The sequence below is a fragment of the Seriola aureovittata genome, chromosome 9, assembly GCF_021018895.1.
Source record: "Seriola aureovittata isolate HTS-2021-v1 ecotype China chromosome 9, ASM2101889v1, whole genome shotgun sequence".
Classification (NCBI taxonomy): domain Eukaryota; kingdom Metazoa; phylum Chordata; class Actinopteri; order Carangiformes; family Carangidae; genus Seriola; species Seriola aureovittata.
Genome location: NC_079372.1, coordinates 579,024 through 593,739, shown reverse-complemented (window position 1 = coordinate 593,739; position 14,716 = coordinate 579,024). Strand labels below are relative to the sequence as shown.

Genomic DNA, 14,716 nt, shown 5'->3' with positions numbered 1-14,716 from the left:
ATCAACAGGGTTTTTCCTGCACAGAGAATTGCGAAGCGTCTCCAAATTTCGTGCCGACTTCTCCTCCCGGCAAAATTCTAGTAGGCCTATTTGTTTTCTCGGTACTCGGTGGATTTGACGTTTGTAACTGCAATTGCAGCTGTACGCCACGCTACGGCAAAGTAGTAGCGCTGTATCGTAATCCGTGCATCAGGCAGAGCCATCCCAAATTGCCAAAGAAGAAGAATACGAACGCGCTAGATTTTCTGCCTGAGGAAGGAGGCGGCCACCTGATTTGAGTGCAGACATCATTACTTCTAATATGGGGAAAAAAGTTAATTCATGTTACTGATGAGATACGGTTAATGTGTCAGGACTGAAAGTAGGCCTAGGCCTCAGCCACAAGTGGAAGGTGACTGCCCCCCCGGTCGTAAGGCTTAGTATCACCCCCGCCTAATTTTCGGCGTCATTATTGTCTAATAATTCTCATATTCCCCAACAAATCCTGCCAATGAAGTTAAATGCAACATCACTGTATAAACATAATGTTTCTGTGTATTTCAACATTGGGACAAGGGAGTAGGGAATTCATCAGCAAATACCTTATATACCGTTTATATCTAGATTCCTAAAATGTATAAATCGGCATTCTTAGTTCTACCTAATTCAAAGTGATGCCAATGAGGTGCTTAATGTAAACACAGCAAAAATGTGCAGGACTCAAGGTGACTAGTGACATTATACTACCACCAAACCAAACAGATAAAGCCCAAGTCAAACATCCAAAATATAAATTACATAAAATTACATACAATGACAATGATATCGTTATGCTTCAAAGCCTCTGTTAAGCTATATGACCTTCTAGTTGACCTTTTAGTTAATTATTTGTGCTGGTCACATTCATTCAATGTACTCCAATTTCTGTCACAATAGTACCTAAAGGAACAATCATCTACAATCATCTCACTGCATGACATTTAAGCAGATATTAAAAGAAGATTTTTTATTATTTTTTTTAAGTGTTGACTTGAGGCGGGACAAGTCACCATCAAAGCTGTCAATCATGATCCTGCATGGTTCTTATTGGGCGAGAGAGAACACTGCCTATCTCAAATGCCGTCATCACGCACATATCCGACCTGTCCTTGAAGTCACAACACAGGCAAGATGGTCGCATACTGGAGACAGGCAGGCCTAAGGTAATAAAATGCAGAATTTGTATGTCTTCCGAGTTAGCTTTGTGGTCGTTACTTATCACGGTGTTCTTGATAAAGATTTGTTAGCGTAACTGAATAGTTTAACAAAATATTTGTCGTTCTTTCGCTACAGAGCTACCTAGCTAGGTTTCTAGCCTGAGTTAGCTTTTCCACCCATGTGTTTAACATACAGTGGTAACATCACCAACCGACCACGATTTTACTCTTTGTGCTAATGCATCGCATATATCGTTGTCATCAAAGAAGCAGCTATGCTTGTCTTTTCCAGAGTGATAATTCTCTTTGTTGCTTGCCCTTTAGCATGTGGCTAACAAGTGTGTCCTCTCTGCAGCTACATCCGCTTCTCCGCTATCTGCGCTAGCGCGGTGCGCGGTGCGCTGAAGCCGCAGTTCAAAACCGAGGCACTGAAGGCCGCAGAAGCCAACGTCAAAGTCCTCAAACCCAAACCAGCAGCATAGCGTGAGTTCACCTCGTACAGAAAGTTACAAGCAATTACAAGAGACTGAACCATGTCGGCAGATTAAGTCATCATGGCCCCTGGCAGTTGGTGTGTCTGAAGGAGAAGCGGTGGTGACATTCAGTGGTGACAATGTTAAGCTTTTCGTTAGATGTCGCATAATTTAGGAAGAAGCCTTTACAACATATAGAAAAACAGACAGAAAATCTTAATCTACAAAGTAAGTAATAACTCAAACTTTCAAGTAATTGTAAAATAAATACTATATTTTTGATGTAATGCAATCAAATGGAAGTGTAGAATACCATTGATATTAAAAGAATGATACTTTTTAGATGGCATTTGAGTAAATCTGTTTAGTTACTTTTCATCAGTGGTCACATACTTTAGCAAGTGATGCCTGTGGTTAGTTCCTCCTGTGTTGAATCTCTGGTTTCTGAATTGACCAGTTGCAGGTTTTGAATGAAAGTTGTACACTCACAGTACTCTTTGATACATGCTCACCTATCCCTGGTGTATTTAGACAAGGTAGGTTACTATTTATATTCCCTGCATTCAGCACCTGAAGAGGGAAAACAAAAAGAAACAGGGACACCTAGTGTCCTGGTGGAGGGGTCGTCACACTGTAGTTTGATAAAACTTAACTCCTTCTAAACTAATACACAATATTTAACCAAGTAACTACAAAATTTGCATTCACTACCTGAGTTTCCCAGTGAGGTGACTCCAGCAGTTTGGAGCATGACCCCAAGACCCAGTTTGTCATCAATATATTTAGAATTATTATTTATTTATTTATTGATTGATCAAATGTGTATTTTTCTCCCAGTATTGGGGGTTGATAAGTTATAAAACAGCAGCAAAAAGCTTTTGCATACATCTATAATATTAAACATGGATTCTTTTAACCTGAATTACAAACATGCTGCTCCTATTGATCCATTTACATCTTGGCATTCATCAGCTGCCTGAGCAAGGGTTTTTATTGAGCCCTCCAATACTAGAGCCTCCCACCCCACCCACTTTCCCTGGGCTGCACCTGGGTGAAACAATCCAAAATAAATAGACAAGAAGAAGACTTAATTTTCAAAAACTTTTAGCTCCTTGTGTTTTTAGATGCAAAAGTGCATTTTTCAAAAAGGTTAAAACTTTTTGCTCTTTAATTTCTGTATCTGGTGGTGACATGACAGAAAACATGTTGAAGGTGCAATGGTTGTTTTGCATTTCCTTCAGTGCTCTGGTTATTGCTTATTGCTAAGACCAGGGAGGCGACATGTATGATGTACTAGTCATAACTTATTTTTGCATCTCACTAAAGTTATATATTTTCTTAATTTCAGGTGTTAAAGGTTTACTGTCCAAGTTGATTATTCCAGAACCTGCAGTCAGTGACATCAAAGAGTTTTGTTCTTTTACGGGTGCAAAACAAATGTTCATACATTTTTAATGTTTCCATTCTTCTGCTTTGTTTTTCCTCCAGGATGTGAGACCATGATTTAGTTTTTCCTGGTGTTGTGAGGTCCTATCACCGTCCTGTCCTGCAGACAATTAAGAAAGGAAGAAAAAAAAAAATGGATGATATCAAGATGACCTGGTGGACTGTGGACCTGGATGAAATTGCTGTTTTACCTTTTCATTTGTAATTAAAACTGTATTAAAGATGAATATCAGAAGTACAATTAGTTTCATTGTATTCTTGCCTTGTTGGTGAATATAGTATTGTAGGCTGACACAAACATTTTGTCCAACTACATTTTTTATTTTGATCTAAATAACTTAGTACTACATAGACATACACATAAACATGGTATTTACAGAGGTGTGTGTGTTGATCCATGAATACATCAAGGGTTTGATGAAATTTCATTGTTCCTGAAAGAAACTAAATCAGGGAGTAGGATCTTACGTGTTCTTCACACCAGTAAAAAGCACAATCCAAAATGATCAGAAATGCATGCATAACCCAGTGGGCAGAAAATGGCATCAACAATAGCAAATATGTAGCAGGCACTTTATTCATTTAACTGCAGTCCAGATTAATTGGTATTACAGTTGAGCTAGTTATTGTTTCATTTTTTTTTTGCCTTTTGAAGTCCTTAAGTCCTTTTTTAATTTTTGGCAGGGAACTGAACACGTAGATAAATAAACCTAAATTTCGGACAGGTGAAACCTGCACCTGTCTGCGCAGGTCAGAGGTCACAATTAATAGCCAGGTCAGAAATGGTTTCAAATCTTGTACAGGGTTCGTGATTACAAATGGATCATGGAATGTGGCATAGCACTCTCAACGTCCTGTAATAGATGACGTCTTGTCAAATCTTAGTTGTCTTTCTTCTCTCTGGTCATCTTGATCATTGTCTCGGGTGATCGGTAGAGGAAGATGAGTTTCTCAAACAGCGTCTCTTCCAGCTCCATTTCTCCAGTCTCCCTGACCACAAAGATATCCGTGCAGAGCTTCAGGACCCGATCCACACATGGCAGCTCTTCAAACATGATGGACCTGGAGATCCCGTTGAAGAACTCCCTGACGAACTTTCCAATGACCAGCACCACTGACATGTACAGGCCTACAATGCTGTCGTGAGGAGCAGAGTGGACAGGTTCAAGTAAGTCTGTGAGCATACAACAGTTCTTTCAAAATCTCACTGAAATTTTAACAATATTTCTTAATTTTTCCTTTCGATCAATTGACATTGAGCTGTGCAGATGTGACATTAAAGGGACACTTCAACCAAAATCTCACATTTTGTGCTATCTACAGAATCAGCTGATGATTTGCTTATGCTTAAAGATTCGATATCAGGTGTAGATCATCCCAATACAGTGCATAGCAACTTTGGTTTAAAATGCTCAAAAAAAAAATCACACTTGAAAAACTTTATTTCAAAATGTAAGGACACAGTTACTTGTGATAATCCACAGACCTTGCTGTGATCAAGTTTATGAGATTATTTTCTGCCAAAGTAAAAGCACTAGTCTTCTGTCATCATGTAGAGGGAAGACGCTGGTCTACAAAAGTAAAAAATGAGATGTGTGGATTATCATCATCAGCTGTCAGGGTGTATCTGCAACGAGACGTACTGTTGAGTGCTTGAAAACTAATGTTTAAGCACTTTGAGCTACCGAAGGGACAATACTTTCAAACCTCAGCAAAGAACAGCAGTCAAGTTTTACTGTGTTAGTTTCCTTCAAACCTGCAAAGAAGGGGAGTCAAGTCAAGCCACAATCATAATAACAATTTCCTGACAGAGAGCAGATCAAAGAGGTCCTGTTAACCTACCCATGTCCAGCCAGAAAGCCCAGACTGGAGGGGCTGACTTTATCATTGAACACCACTATCTCTATGCTGTGACAGTCAGAGGTGAGAACTGGCGAGCACTCCTCCACCACCCACCACTGGTCTGCATCTTTCTCTGACGTCCTGTTGACCTGTTGAAGTTTGACTGACATGGGCCTGAAGAACGCCAGCACCTGGAGGTCTGGGCGGCCCGAGTGCTCTGGGGGAAGACACGCCAGCGTTAGATTAAACTGCAGGAGTGATATGTACAGGACTGATCACTCTGATTCTTCACTCATATACCCAGAAAGAGTTAAAAAAAAAAACCCAGATAGAAAGAGAGCATAAGGAGTTGTATTAAACAAATGCATCACTACATTCCTTTGGATATAAGTCCAATGCATTATAATTTACCAAATTTACATCTTTAGCCATGTAAATGTAAAATAAACTGTAACTAACCTACTTTCATCCTGGTTGCCATTTTGGACTCTGGTCCTTTGGGACCCCTGATGAACTTTGGAAGCAGCGAGTTAATGATCCTACAACAGAATAACATAGTTTTACATCTTTTGAGCACAAAGCTGGAGAAAATATGTGTGAAAACGTGCAATGTAGAACATATAAAAGTGTTAAGAAATAGTTGATAAACAGTATTTTAATTCTTATAGTTTAATGCCAATTAAAACTTTAGAGTTCATTTTGATTGGCTACTTTAAACTGTTCTTTAGCATCAGCAGCTTTAGTCAAAGGAAATTGCAGAAGACACAACAGTAAAAACCAGTTGATTGTATATGTAGACTGAGACTCACACAGGTTTGCTGCTGTTGCCTTTGAGCATGTTGACGATCCCTTCCATCAAGGCCTTGTCCTCAAACTTCACAGTGTGTTCTCCCACACTCTCTACATTCATTGATATGGATGCGTTCCTGAGGAGGGCAGGAGAGCTGTGTTTACTAGCACATGAGCCGAAGTCTATTCAAAGCTTTGTACATCTGTGCCGAATGCAGCCAAAGGAGTTTAACATGTAGTTACTTTACAGCTTCATTAAGAGATCAGAATGAACAATTTTAACAAAATAAACCGAACCTATATGTTTCAGTGGCACTTGCTGTCACCACATTCAGACTCGTACAGTACGAGCAGGGTTGATACATTTCTGAATACCCAAGAAATGAATATGACAATATACAAATGGACACACATTTAATGCACCGAGGCAAACATTCATACACACAGACTCCCAGCTTTTCACACCCTTTCACCATTCATCTTAAGTACTTTTGAGAATATTAGTTTTCCTTTCTTTGATATTTAAAACAACAAAGCACCAACAGACTGACCAAAATACAAAACAGAACAACTAGTAGAACAAGTAAGAAAATGTGTTTTCGCACTTAAGATTTTAGAGAAATACATGTATCAGTAAGCTAGAACATGTAGCATCTACAGTATGTTCACATAGATTTACACATAAAGCCCTTGTGATTTGTTGGGTCTCTGTAAATAATATTATAAAGAGAAGGTCTAGACCTGCTCTATTTGGAAAGTGCCATGAGATAACTTATGTTGTGAATGAATGAATGAATGAATGAACTGGCGCTATACAAATAAAAATTGACTTGACATGAGTTGACATGAAAACTAGAGATCTGGACTCTGCACTATGAAACACATGCACAGACAAAATCACCATCCAAGCAGACACACACACACACACACACACACTGACCTGAGCAGGGTCCAGCGTAAGGTCATGTATATGTGGGAGGAGTTGCTGAGCTCCTGTATCATGGCCTCTCGACTGGCTGGGCTGATGCTCCACAGCAGACTAGCATCACTCTTGATCTTGGCAACAACAATGTCCTCCGCAAAGTAGTTCATTATGAACTGCATGGCAGACTGGGAGAGAGAGAGAGAGAGAGAGAGAGAGAGAGAGAGAGAGAGAGAGAGAGAGAGAGAGAGAGAGAGAGAGAGAGAGAGAGAGAGAGAGAGAGAGAGAGAAGGGTGATTGATTTCCACAGTTGTTTCAAGTTCCCCAGTACTCTCAGCAAGAACAAGAGATGCTTTAGACTCAACATGATGTAGTATTTAAATGAACAGTTATGCTCATGACAGATACATATTTTAACAAATACAAAAATACTCTGATAGAAAATCTGTATGTACATACAAAAACATTTACTGTCTTCCAATAATACAAACAAGCTTTTCATTAAATTTTTTTTCATTTTATTTATGTTTAATATCCTCTGTCCAAAATTCTACTTGTCTTATTGTCTATTTTGCAGCAGTAACAAATCAAGTTCTAGTATAAATTATAATATAATATGATATAATATAATATAATATAATACACTGTAATATAATCAGTCAGGTGGTACGTCGACATGGCTGAGTTATTAGTTAGGCTCTAATAATTATCAGCCCTATCTCATGTGGGAAAATGTGACACTTGTCATTGACACTTGGTCACATGACTGGTCGTCTGCGGTCATGTGACTGGGTGTCAATCAGGAAGTGATAAAACGACTTGGCTCTCCCTCTCATACGGGGGACAGGCAGACACGAGGGTCCTGTCCGTCAGGTTCAGGATTGACGTGGCCATTGACGCCCACTGTGGCAGAGACTGTGATGCACTGGATTTCTACTCACTCCTGCATTATTTAATTATGGGAGTTTGTGTACCTTTGCAAAGACCAGGCCAGCCACTGTTTTCTACTGTTAATTAGCTTTTTTTGTTGTTTATTTTGATTTGTAGGCTTGAGGCATTTAGTATTTTCTAGCATGATTGCTGTATTGTATGGTAGTCATTTTGGATGGTGATGAAAGCTAATGTTTGTTCTCTTTGTATCTACAGTTTGACTTTGTGAAAGGCCGGGTCTGCATCAACACACAGCACGGGTGACACTCTGTAGTGGTGTGTATAGTTGTCGTGACACTGCATGTTTTCCATTGCGATAAATCTATAGAGTTTAAGTGTGTAATGCTATTTAATGTGTAGTGCATCTGTGTGGTGGTAGGTCTGTTGTCTCCCTTTTCTGTCTCCCACTATTGTTGCTGTGTAGAGCCGACCCGCCCTTATTGTGAAGAGAACTGATTGACTGACATCAGCGGAATTGTTCGTTTCTTATTGCCTCATCCCTATATTTTATGGAAATTTTATTTATCTATTGTAATAAAACCAACTTAACTTTTACACAAGATACGCCTCTGGTAAATTGTTCCTGTTGGGGGAAGTCAGAGTTGGTCACAACTTGTACGGGAGATGTTAAAGATTTAAGGGTTCCTCTTGCCCCTTAGTGGGAGGTGGCGTTGTCAGATATTGTCAAAGGTCAATCTTAGTACCAGGTACTACACTCATATTCGGAATGATTTTTCTTGCCTAGATGAACGATTCATTCATACAAAGATGGTTCTGCTGGAGTCCTCCACCTCCTTTTACCTTTTAGATATTTAAAAACGGATTAGTTTTCCAAAATGTAATCTGACTCAAATTAGACACAAAGACGCTAACTTCATGACCATGAACAATGATGGGGTGTTAGCATGTTCTGATTTGTTTTCATAAATGCTTTGACCACATTTGTCACAATAAATAATATGATCTTTACAATTACAATTTAATCCTAAAAGAAAATCTTTCATTGGCTTAACAGTGTCATGTGCTTTGCAGTGACATAAGTAAGGTGCTGATATATGTTTCTGTTCCTGTTGCTCTTACTTCAGGGTAAGTGGTAGAGAATAAATTAAAACTTGCCCTCATGACCATAACCAGTCGGTATGATTCAGACAAGTGAATTGGTGAATTGTTTTGTATTTGGTCTCAGTTTGGTGTTCACAGTAAAATCAAATGTATTGTACCGGATGAGTAGCGTAGACTTTGGTGAGTCGGTTGAATCCAGTTTCTTTGTATGGAACCAAGTTCTGCTCCTGGGCACTCATGGTGAACAGAGGCTGTGAAAACACAAACAGACATATGTCCACATTGGCGTAAACTGCAGAGTCAGTGGGCAGTTAAACCTGTAATCACTGGTGTAAACGACGATGGTACTGCAGGGAAGTGTTTGCTGTGGTAGCTGTATTTGACTATTTGACAATGGCGGTGTGTCTCGAATTCGATTATCAACCAGCTAGCTTCAGTGTTTTTATAAGCACACAAAGACTGAAAGTTGAAAGTTATCACACATATTAATGCACTCGTGTCCAACCTGACCTCGTATCCTGCGATGCTGAGCTGGATGGAGACGTCCACCGGCTGATTGGTCACTCCAGCTGCTGACTGGATCAGTGACATAAAGAGGAGTGGGAACCAGATGATGCTGATGAGAGCGAAGATGATTAATCCTCCCATCCCATATTTCACCACCTTGTTCTTCTTCTGCCCTGGATGGTGCGGATATTTCTGGGAGAAAATTATAAATAACATAAAACTACAAATAATGTCTCACAGTTGTTTGCTTCACCAACCAGCCAAGTTACAGGAAATATGGTCACAGTCTCCCCTCCCTGAGTTACAGCACTGTCACAGTCAAGTTGACCTTTGACCATTTGGATATGAAATGTCATCACTTCATTTTATCTTTATAGACATTTGAGTTAAATTGTGTAATAATTAGTGAATGAATTTGTGAGCTATGGCCAATAACGGGTTTTGTGAGGTCACAGTGTGACAGAGGTGATGAAATTCCCTCTGGGCATTCTTGATATATTGCATTCACAAGAACGTGAGAACGTGAGACTGTGACCTTGACCTTTGACCACCAAAATCTAATCAGTTCATCTTTGAGGCCATGTGAATCTTTGTGCCAGATCTAAACAAATTTCCTCAACATTCAAGAGGCCAATACTGTGTTTTGTCAGGTCACCACAACCTTGACCTTTGACCACCAAAATTACTTCATCCTTGATCCAAGTTGACATTTGTGCCAAATTGGAAGAAATTCCTTCAAGGCAATACTGAGATATTGTGTTCACAAGACCAAAAGCGTGTTGTGTGAGGTCACTGCAAACTTGACTTTTGACCACCAAAATCTAATCATTTCAACCTCGAGTCCTAATGAATGCTTGTGCCAAATTTGAAGAAGTTCCTTCAAGTGTTACTGAGATATATCGCGTTCACAAGAATGGGACGGACGGACAACCTGAAAATATCATGACATGACAGATTGAGAGATTATCAGAGCGCTGCCTTCAAACTGCTAATTTGGTTTGACCAACAGCCAGAAATCAAAATGGATTCAATCTACAGCTTGTCATACTTTAGAAGCTGTAATCAGAATATAATCAGTATTATTACCTGATAAATGATGACAATGATAAACTGGTCATCGTGTATATAAATCTAACCCTGAAGATACAAATGTTCTGGTCTTTTGCTTTAATATCTTCATTGTAGTTAGAGTGCTCAGTACATACTGTACATACTGATGCAGCAGTACATGTGTAGTGTATGCTCTCACTTACTTTCTCAGACTCCCTCCAGCACTTGAGAATAAATATATTAGCATAGATGTCTTCAACACAAATCCAACTGGACAGAGACAAAGTGGTGTCAGTCCAAACCCAGTCCATCACCGCCCTCAGCTCCGTCAGGAAGGGAACCAAACGAAACCTGGAGGAGGAGACGAGACAACAACAATGAAGAAAGAAAATTTAGTCTTTGGTTTCTTTTGTATAAAAATAAGAAATTAAATACCAAGAAAACAAATGAGAAACACTATCACACATATTTACAGTGTAGAAAATGTGTCTTGTACACTGAAGTTACACTCAGTGCACGCTATTTAAGAATATATTTGTATTTTATAAAGCATGTGACCATTTCCATACCCTTGGAAGAGGAAGAGGTTCGGGTAATTGAAGTTCTTGGTGAGGAAGTTGCCCAGGATACGGTTTGGGTAGCCACATTTGATTTGGTAGGCAGACAGGCCAAAGTAGATGCACTTCACAAAGTACCAGAGCTGTGCCACAGGGTTCCTGTTGAACCTCCTGTGGAGCAAAGAAACACACAACAAGAGAAGGAGATATCAATGAAAATATCTTGTCATTGTCCCCAGATCAGATTCATATTTAGATTTTTAATTTTCATATTCAAATTGAACAAATAGAGGCTTGAAGGACTGAAAGTTTCATGATGTAGGTGTTTTTTTTTTTTATGTTAAAAGCTTTTTTTTTTTTTTTTTTTTTTTAAAAACCAGATCCAGTGATTTATTTGCTTTTCTAAAATGTAATAGATGGTAACCGAGAAGTCATTGGGATGAAGCCAAACACACGCAATGTGTGCTTACATAAAAGCACCGCACAGGCTTTAATAGAGCCATCTCTGAAAGACAATCCAAATAGATGTGTTTATTCCTCCGACAGTCAGACCCGGAGGCATATTGTTCTCAGGTTGTCCGTCCGTCCATCCCATTTTCATGGACACTATATCTCAGTGATGCCTTGAAGGAATGTCTTCAAATTTGGTACAAACATTCACATGGATTCAAGAATGAACTGATTAGATTTTGGTGGCTAAAGGTCAAGGTCACAGTGACCTCAGAAAACACTTTTTAGCCATTACTCAAGACTTTACACGGCAGTTATGACAAAATTTCACACAAATGGCGGAGTGTGAGTGGCGGAGGCAGACAACCACGAGAAGGGGATTCTAGTTTTTCTTGTTCGAGTTTTCTTGTTGTAGAGACCCAGCAGACTGCCATCATATTTAACACAATATTATTAGAAAATGTTTTGAGTTTTTTTGTGTGTGGTGACATTACACGTGTAAACAAGGACTCAATGTCGAAGTAGTCTGGAGTGAAGAAATGAACAGAAAAATGAATTCAAGTGATGAGCTCTGACCTCTCAGTGACACCGGGGAGGATGAAGAACATCCAGAAGTGTATGCCAAACACCAGCACCACCTGAAAAACACACTTTACCAGGAGGGACTTCTTCAGGTAGAGAGCCCGGTCCACTATCATGGTACCAAACTGCATGAGCAGCATGACCAGGAAGGCCTCTGGAACCTGGTCCTCTGACAGGGACTCTGTGATGTCAGCTGCTGCCGAGTATTTCTACACAGAGACAGAGATCAGCCTGATTGTGTCATATTGTACAGAACATACATTTACATTTAAATGTATTAAGTAATATTCATGTGAATGTATATTCTTGGTTTGAATCTAACCCCAAAAGCCCAGTATCCATATATGGTGACAATGAAGTTGACTACGTCGATGAGAAACATGAGGGCATAGACGTCACATACAGGACTGTAGTCTGGGTGGATGATGTCGTAGAAAAACTGCCTTATGGGTAAGTAAATGTGAAGGCCGCTGAAGAACAAAAAAGAAAGTACAGTATCAGAATCCTCCATAAGCAGGAAAATTCTGCTGCCAGAACAAACTTTTCTCCAAGTTCAAATATTCACGTTAGGAACAAAAAACGAAGATTCTATGCAATTATTATCCATCAGATCAGATGTAAAATCTGAACCAAAACAACAGACAAGAAATCAGCGTACACTTCTATAACGGCAGCTTTGGCCTGCAGCATCCTCTCTCTGATCCGCTGTCTGATCCTCTGTTTCCTGGTCAGTGGAGCCTTGTTTCGTTGCCGTCCATTCTTCTTGCTATGCTGCTTCTTGGGCTTCACCTCTCCAGTAGAAAAATGAAACAAAAAATGGAGAAATGTTAGTAATATATGGTGATTTTTTTCATATAGCAACTATTGGACATTAAAAAGAAACAAAACAAAAGACAACAGGAAACTTGGATTCATCCAAACTATACGATCATGTTTGGATAAAAACATCTCTTTCTAAACACTGACCATGGGCAGATCCTGAAGAGTCGCCTCTCTTTCGTCTACAGAATAAGGAACTGGTGGAGGCCTGTAGGGGTAGGAACTTCAGCCGGCGTGCAGATTTCCCTTTGTCAGCAATCTTATCTCCACCTGTCATCTTCTTCTTTTCCACTTTTTTCTTCATCTTCTTGAAGAAATCAGGCATCTCGACCTCCTTAGTGTCCCACAGCCCATGGCACTATACAGTCACGGACACAAAGGGAGTTTTAACATGCAAAACTAGTGGTGGTCCCTCACGAGACATACAGCGGTAGATGGGTGTAATTTGAATGAGCGGATGTATTTCAAAGGTAATTTCTCATGGTTACTTTGAGAATAGATCGGTGGAAGAAGAGAGCAAGCAGCTGAATGAGGTCAAAGAGGACATAGCCGTTTTTCTTCTCCACCCCGATGATGTTGGGAAGGGCAAAGGGCAGCTCAGCGTTGATGCCTCTGTAGGCAGAGGTGGTCCAGGGGAAGAAACCAAACTGGAAAAAGTACTTCACCACAACAGTCAGCTGAGAGAAACAGAGGAGAAAGAGTTAAGAGTTCTGGATTGTGCATTAGCTGAAACAATGAAGAATAAAAAATATATATTCTGATATCTTAATTTTACCAGTTTTAATCATTAGAAACAATTTTACTGAATGAGAGAAATGGTACAGTAGTTGTATCATGTCTGTTTTATATAAAGTGCAATAAACAAACAAAATTATAGAACAAAACATAGATTGAATACTATAAGTTAACTAAACCTAAAGCTTTGATTGTAGTGAGTTACAATATCTTTCTGCTAAGTTGTCCACATTTATAGGTGCAGCATCACGAAAAATATGAACACACAAACAACATCAGCAAGCTACAATAAATGAACCCTTGTTTAATTTTCATTTTTAATCTGAGCATTTTGAATATTCCACCAACAAGGAATGAATTATTTATCAATGATAAAACTGACTGTAGCCCTGGTGTCTGTTTGTCCTAGAGAAAATAATATTTCTAATCCTCCAACCTCTGTGTAGATGATCGCAGTCATCCAGAAGCGTTTGCTCGGCCGGGGCACAGACAGCATGGCCCAGAGGAAGATGAGTATCGGCAGGATGAGGGAGAGAAGCGAAGCCGACACAATGTGGTTGAGGATGATGACAAAATAGCACAGCATCTCTGACTTGGACACCATGGTGTTGTAGAGGGCAAAGAGCAGCTTCAGGGGCCTCGGCAACATCACAAAAAACTTATCAGACTCTGAGATCTCCTCATTTTCAAACATACTACAGGAAAGAGGGAAGGAAGGGAAGGAAAGACAGAGATGGAAAGAAAGAGAAAGAGATGGAAATTATCAGCTTGTCTCTAAAAATGCTCTTGTTTTCAAGTACTACATGTCTTGTGTCAACTGACTTGTTGAGCAGCAGCTCGCTGGCAGTGAGGTTCCTGCTCTCCTGACTCAGAGGCCTGGGAGACTGTGTGAGATCGAGACTTTTCTCTTCGTCACTTTCCCTGAAACCCAGTGAGGTGCATTCTGGATATTCAGCACATTCATCATCTTCTTTCTGCTGCTGGTCCTCATCCAGCTCCTCTCTCTCCACCTCATTATCCTCTTCTTGCCGTTCCTCCTGCTCCTCTTCCTCCTCTTCCTCTGTCTCTTCTTGTTTTAGCTCTGGCTTCCTCTCACCTTCTGCATCGTCCTCATCATCCTCTTCTTGTTCGTGGTCTTCCTTCAGAGGTGCGCCATCTTCAAAGCTTTTGAGACAAAGATAGAAACGGGGACATTTTAACTTTCAGAAACAAAGAAATTTGCACAGAACATGTAGAGAGAGTGTTGTGCGCTGCAAAAACATAAGCATCTTTAAAAAGAAAGGGTCCAGAATTATTCTTTATCAAAAAAAAAAACTTCACAATGATTGGCAGAGAAACATCTCAGGCAAAAACAACATGGAGGATTCCATGTAATCG

At 39.8% G+C, this 14,716-nt stretch overlaps 2 protein-coding genes across 2 annotated transcripts in view; one reads left to right on the top strand and one right to left on the bottom strand.

The window, feature by feature from the left end:
- The first annotated feature begins 1,055 nt into the window (after positions 1-1,055).
- atp5f1e (ATP synthase F1 subunit epsilon) lies at positions 1,056-3,335 on the top strand. Its single transcript, XM_056386107.1, has 3 exons — positions 1,056-1,181; positions 1,531-1,658; positions 3,137-3,335. The coding sequence occupies exons 1-2, from the start codon at positions 1,150-1,152 to the stop codon at positions 1,655-1,657; spliced, it is 159 nt and encodes a 52-aa protein (XP_056242082.1). The 5' UTR covers positions 1,056-1,149; the 3' UTR covers position 1,658; positions 3,137-3,335.
- si:dkey-11f4.7 (piezo-type mechanosensitive ion channel component 2) overlaps positions 3,177-14,716 on the bottom strand; it is a 49,195-nt gene continuing 37,655 nt past the window's right edge. Inside the window, exons 41-56 of the mRNA XM_056386106.1 lie at positions 14,162-14,503; positions 13,776-14,034; positions 13,093-13,281; positions 12,752-12,962; positions 12,444-12,576; positions 12,108-12,255; positions 11,780-11,994; positions 10,766-10,924; positions 10,400-10,547; positions 9,150-9,338; positions 8,798-8,890; positions 6,666-6,835; positions 5,746-5,862; positions 5,396-5,475; positions 4,937-5,153; positions 3,177-4,231 (exon numbers count right to left, since the gene is read on the bottom strand). Coding sequence (XP_056242081.1) covers positions 3,976-4,231; positions 4,937-5,153; positions 5,396-5,475; positions 5,746-5,862; positions 6,666-6,835; positions 8,798-8,890; positions 9,150-9,338; positions 10,400-10,547; positions 10,766-10,924; positions 11,780-11,994; positions 12,108-12,255; positions 12,444-12,576; positions 12,752-12,962; positions 13,093-13,281; positions 13,776-14,034; positions 14,162-14,503 — 2,926 coding nt within the window. The 3' untranslated portion in view covers positions 3,177-3,975. The remainder of the gene's footprint in view (positions 4,232-4,936; positions 5,154-5,395; positions 5,476-5,745; positions 5,863-6,665; positions 6,836-8,797; positions 8,891-9,149; positions 9,339-10,399; positions 10,548-10,765; positions 10,925-11,779; positions 11,995-12,107; positions 12,256-12,443; positions 12,577-12,751; positions 12,963-13,092; positions 13,282-13,775; positions 14,035-14,161; positions 14,504-14,716) is intronic.

Excerpts from the sequence above, each read along its gene's own strand:
- atp5f1e (XM_056386107.1), top strand. The coding sequence starts at position 1,150 with ATGGTCGCATACTGGAGACAGGCAGGCCTAAG. Across the intron at positions 1,182-1,530 it reads TGGAGACAGGCAGGCCTAAG|CTACATCCGCTTCTCCGCTA; the intron begins GTAATAAAATGC and ends TCCTCTCTGCAG.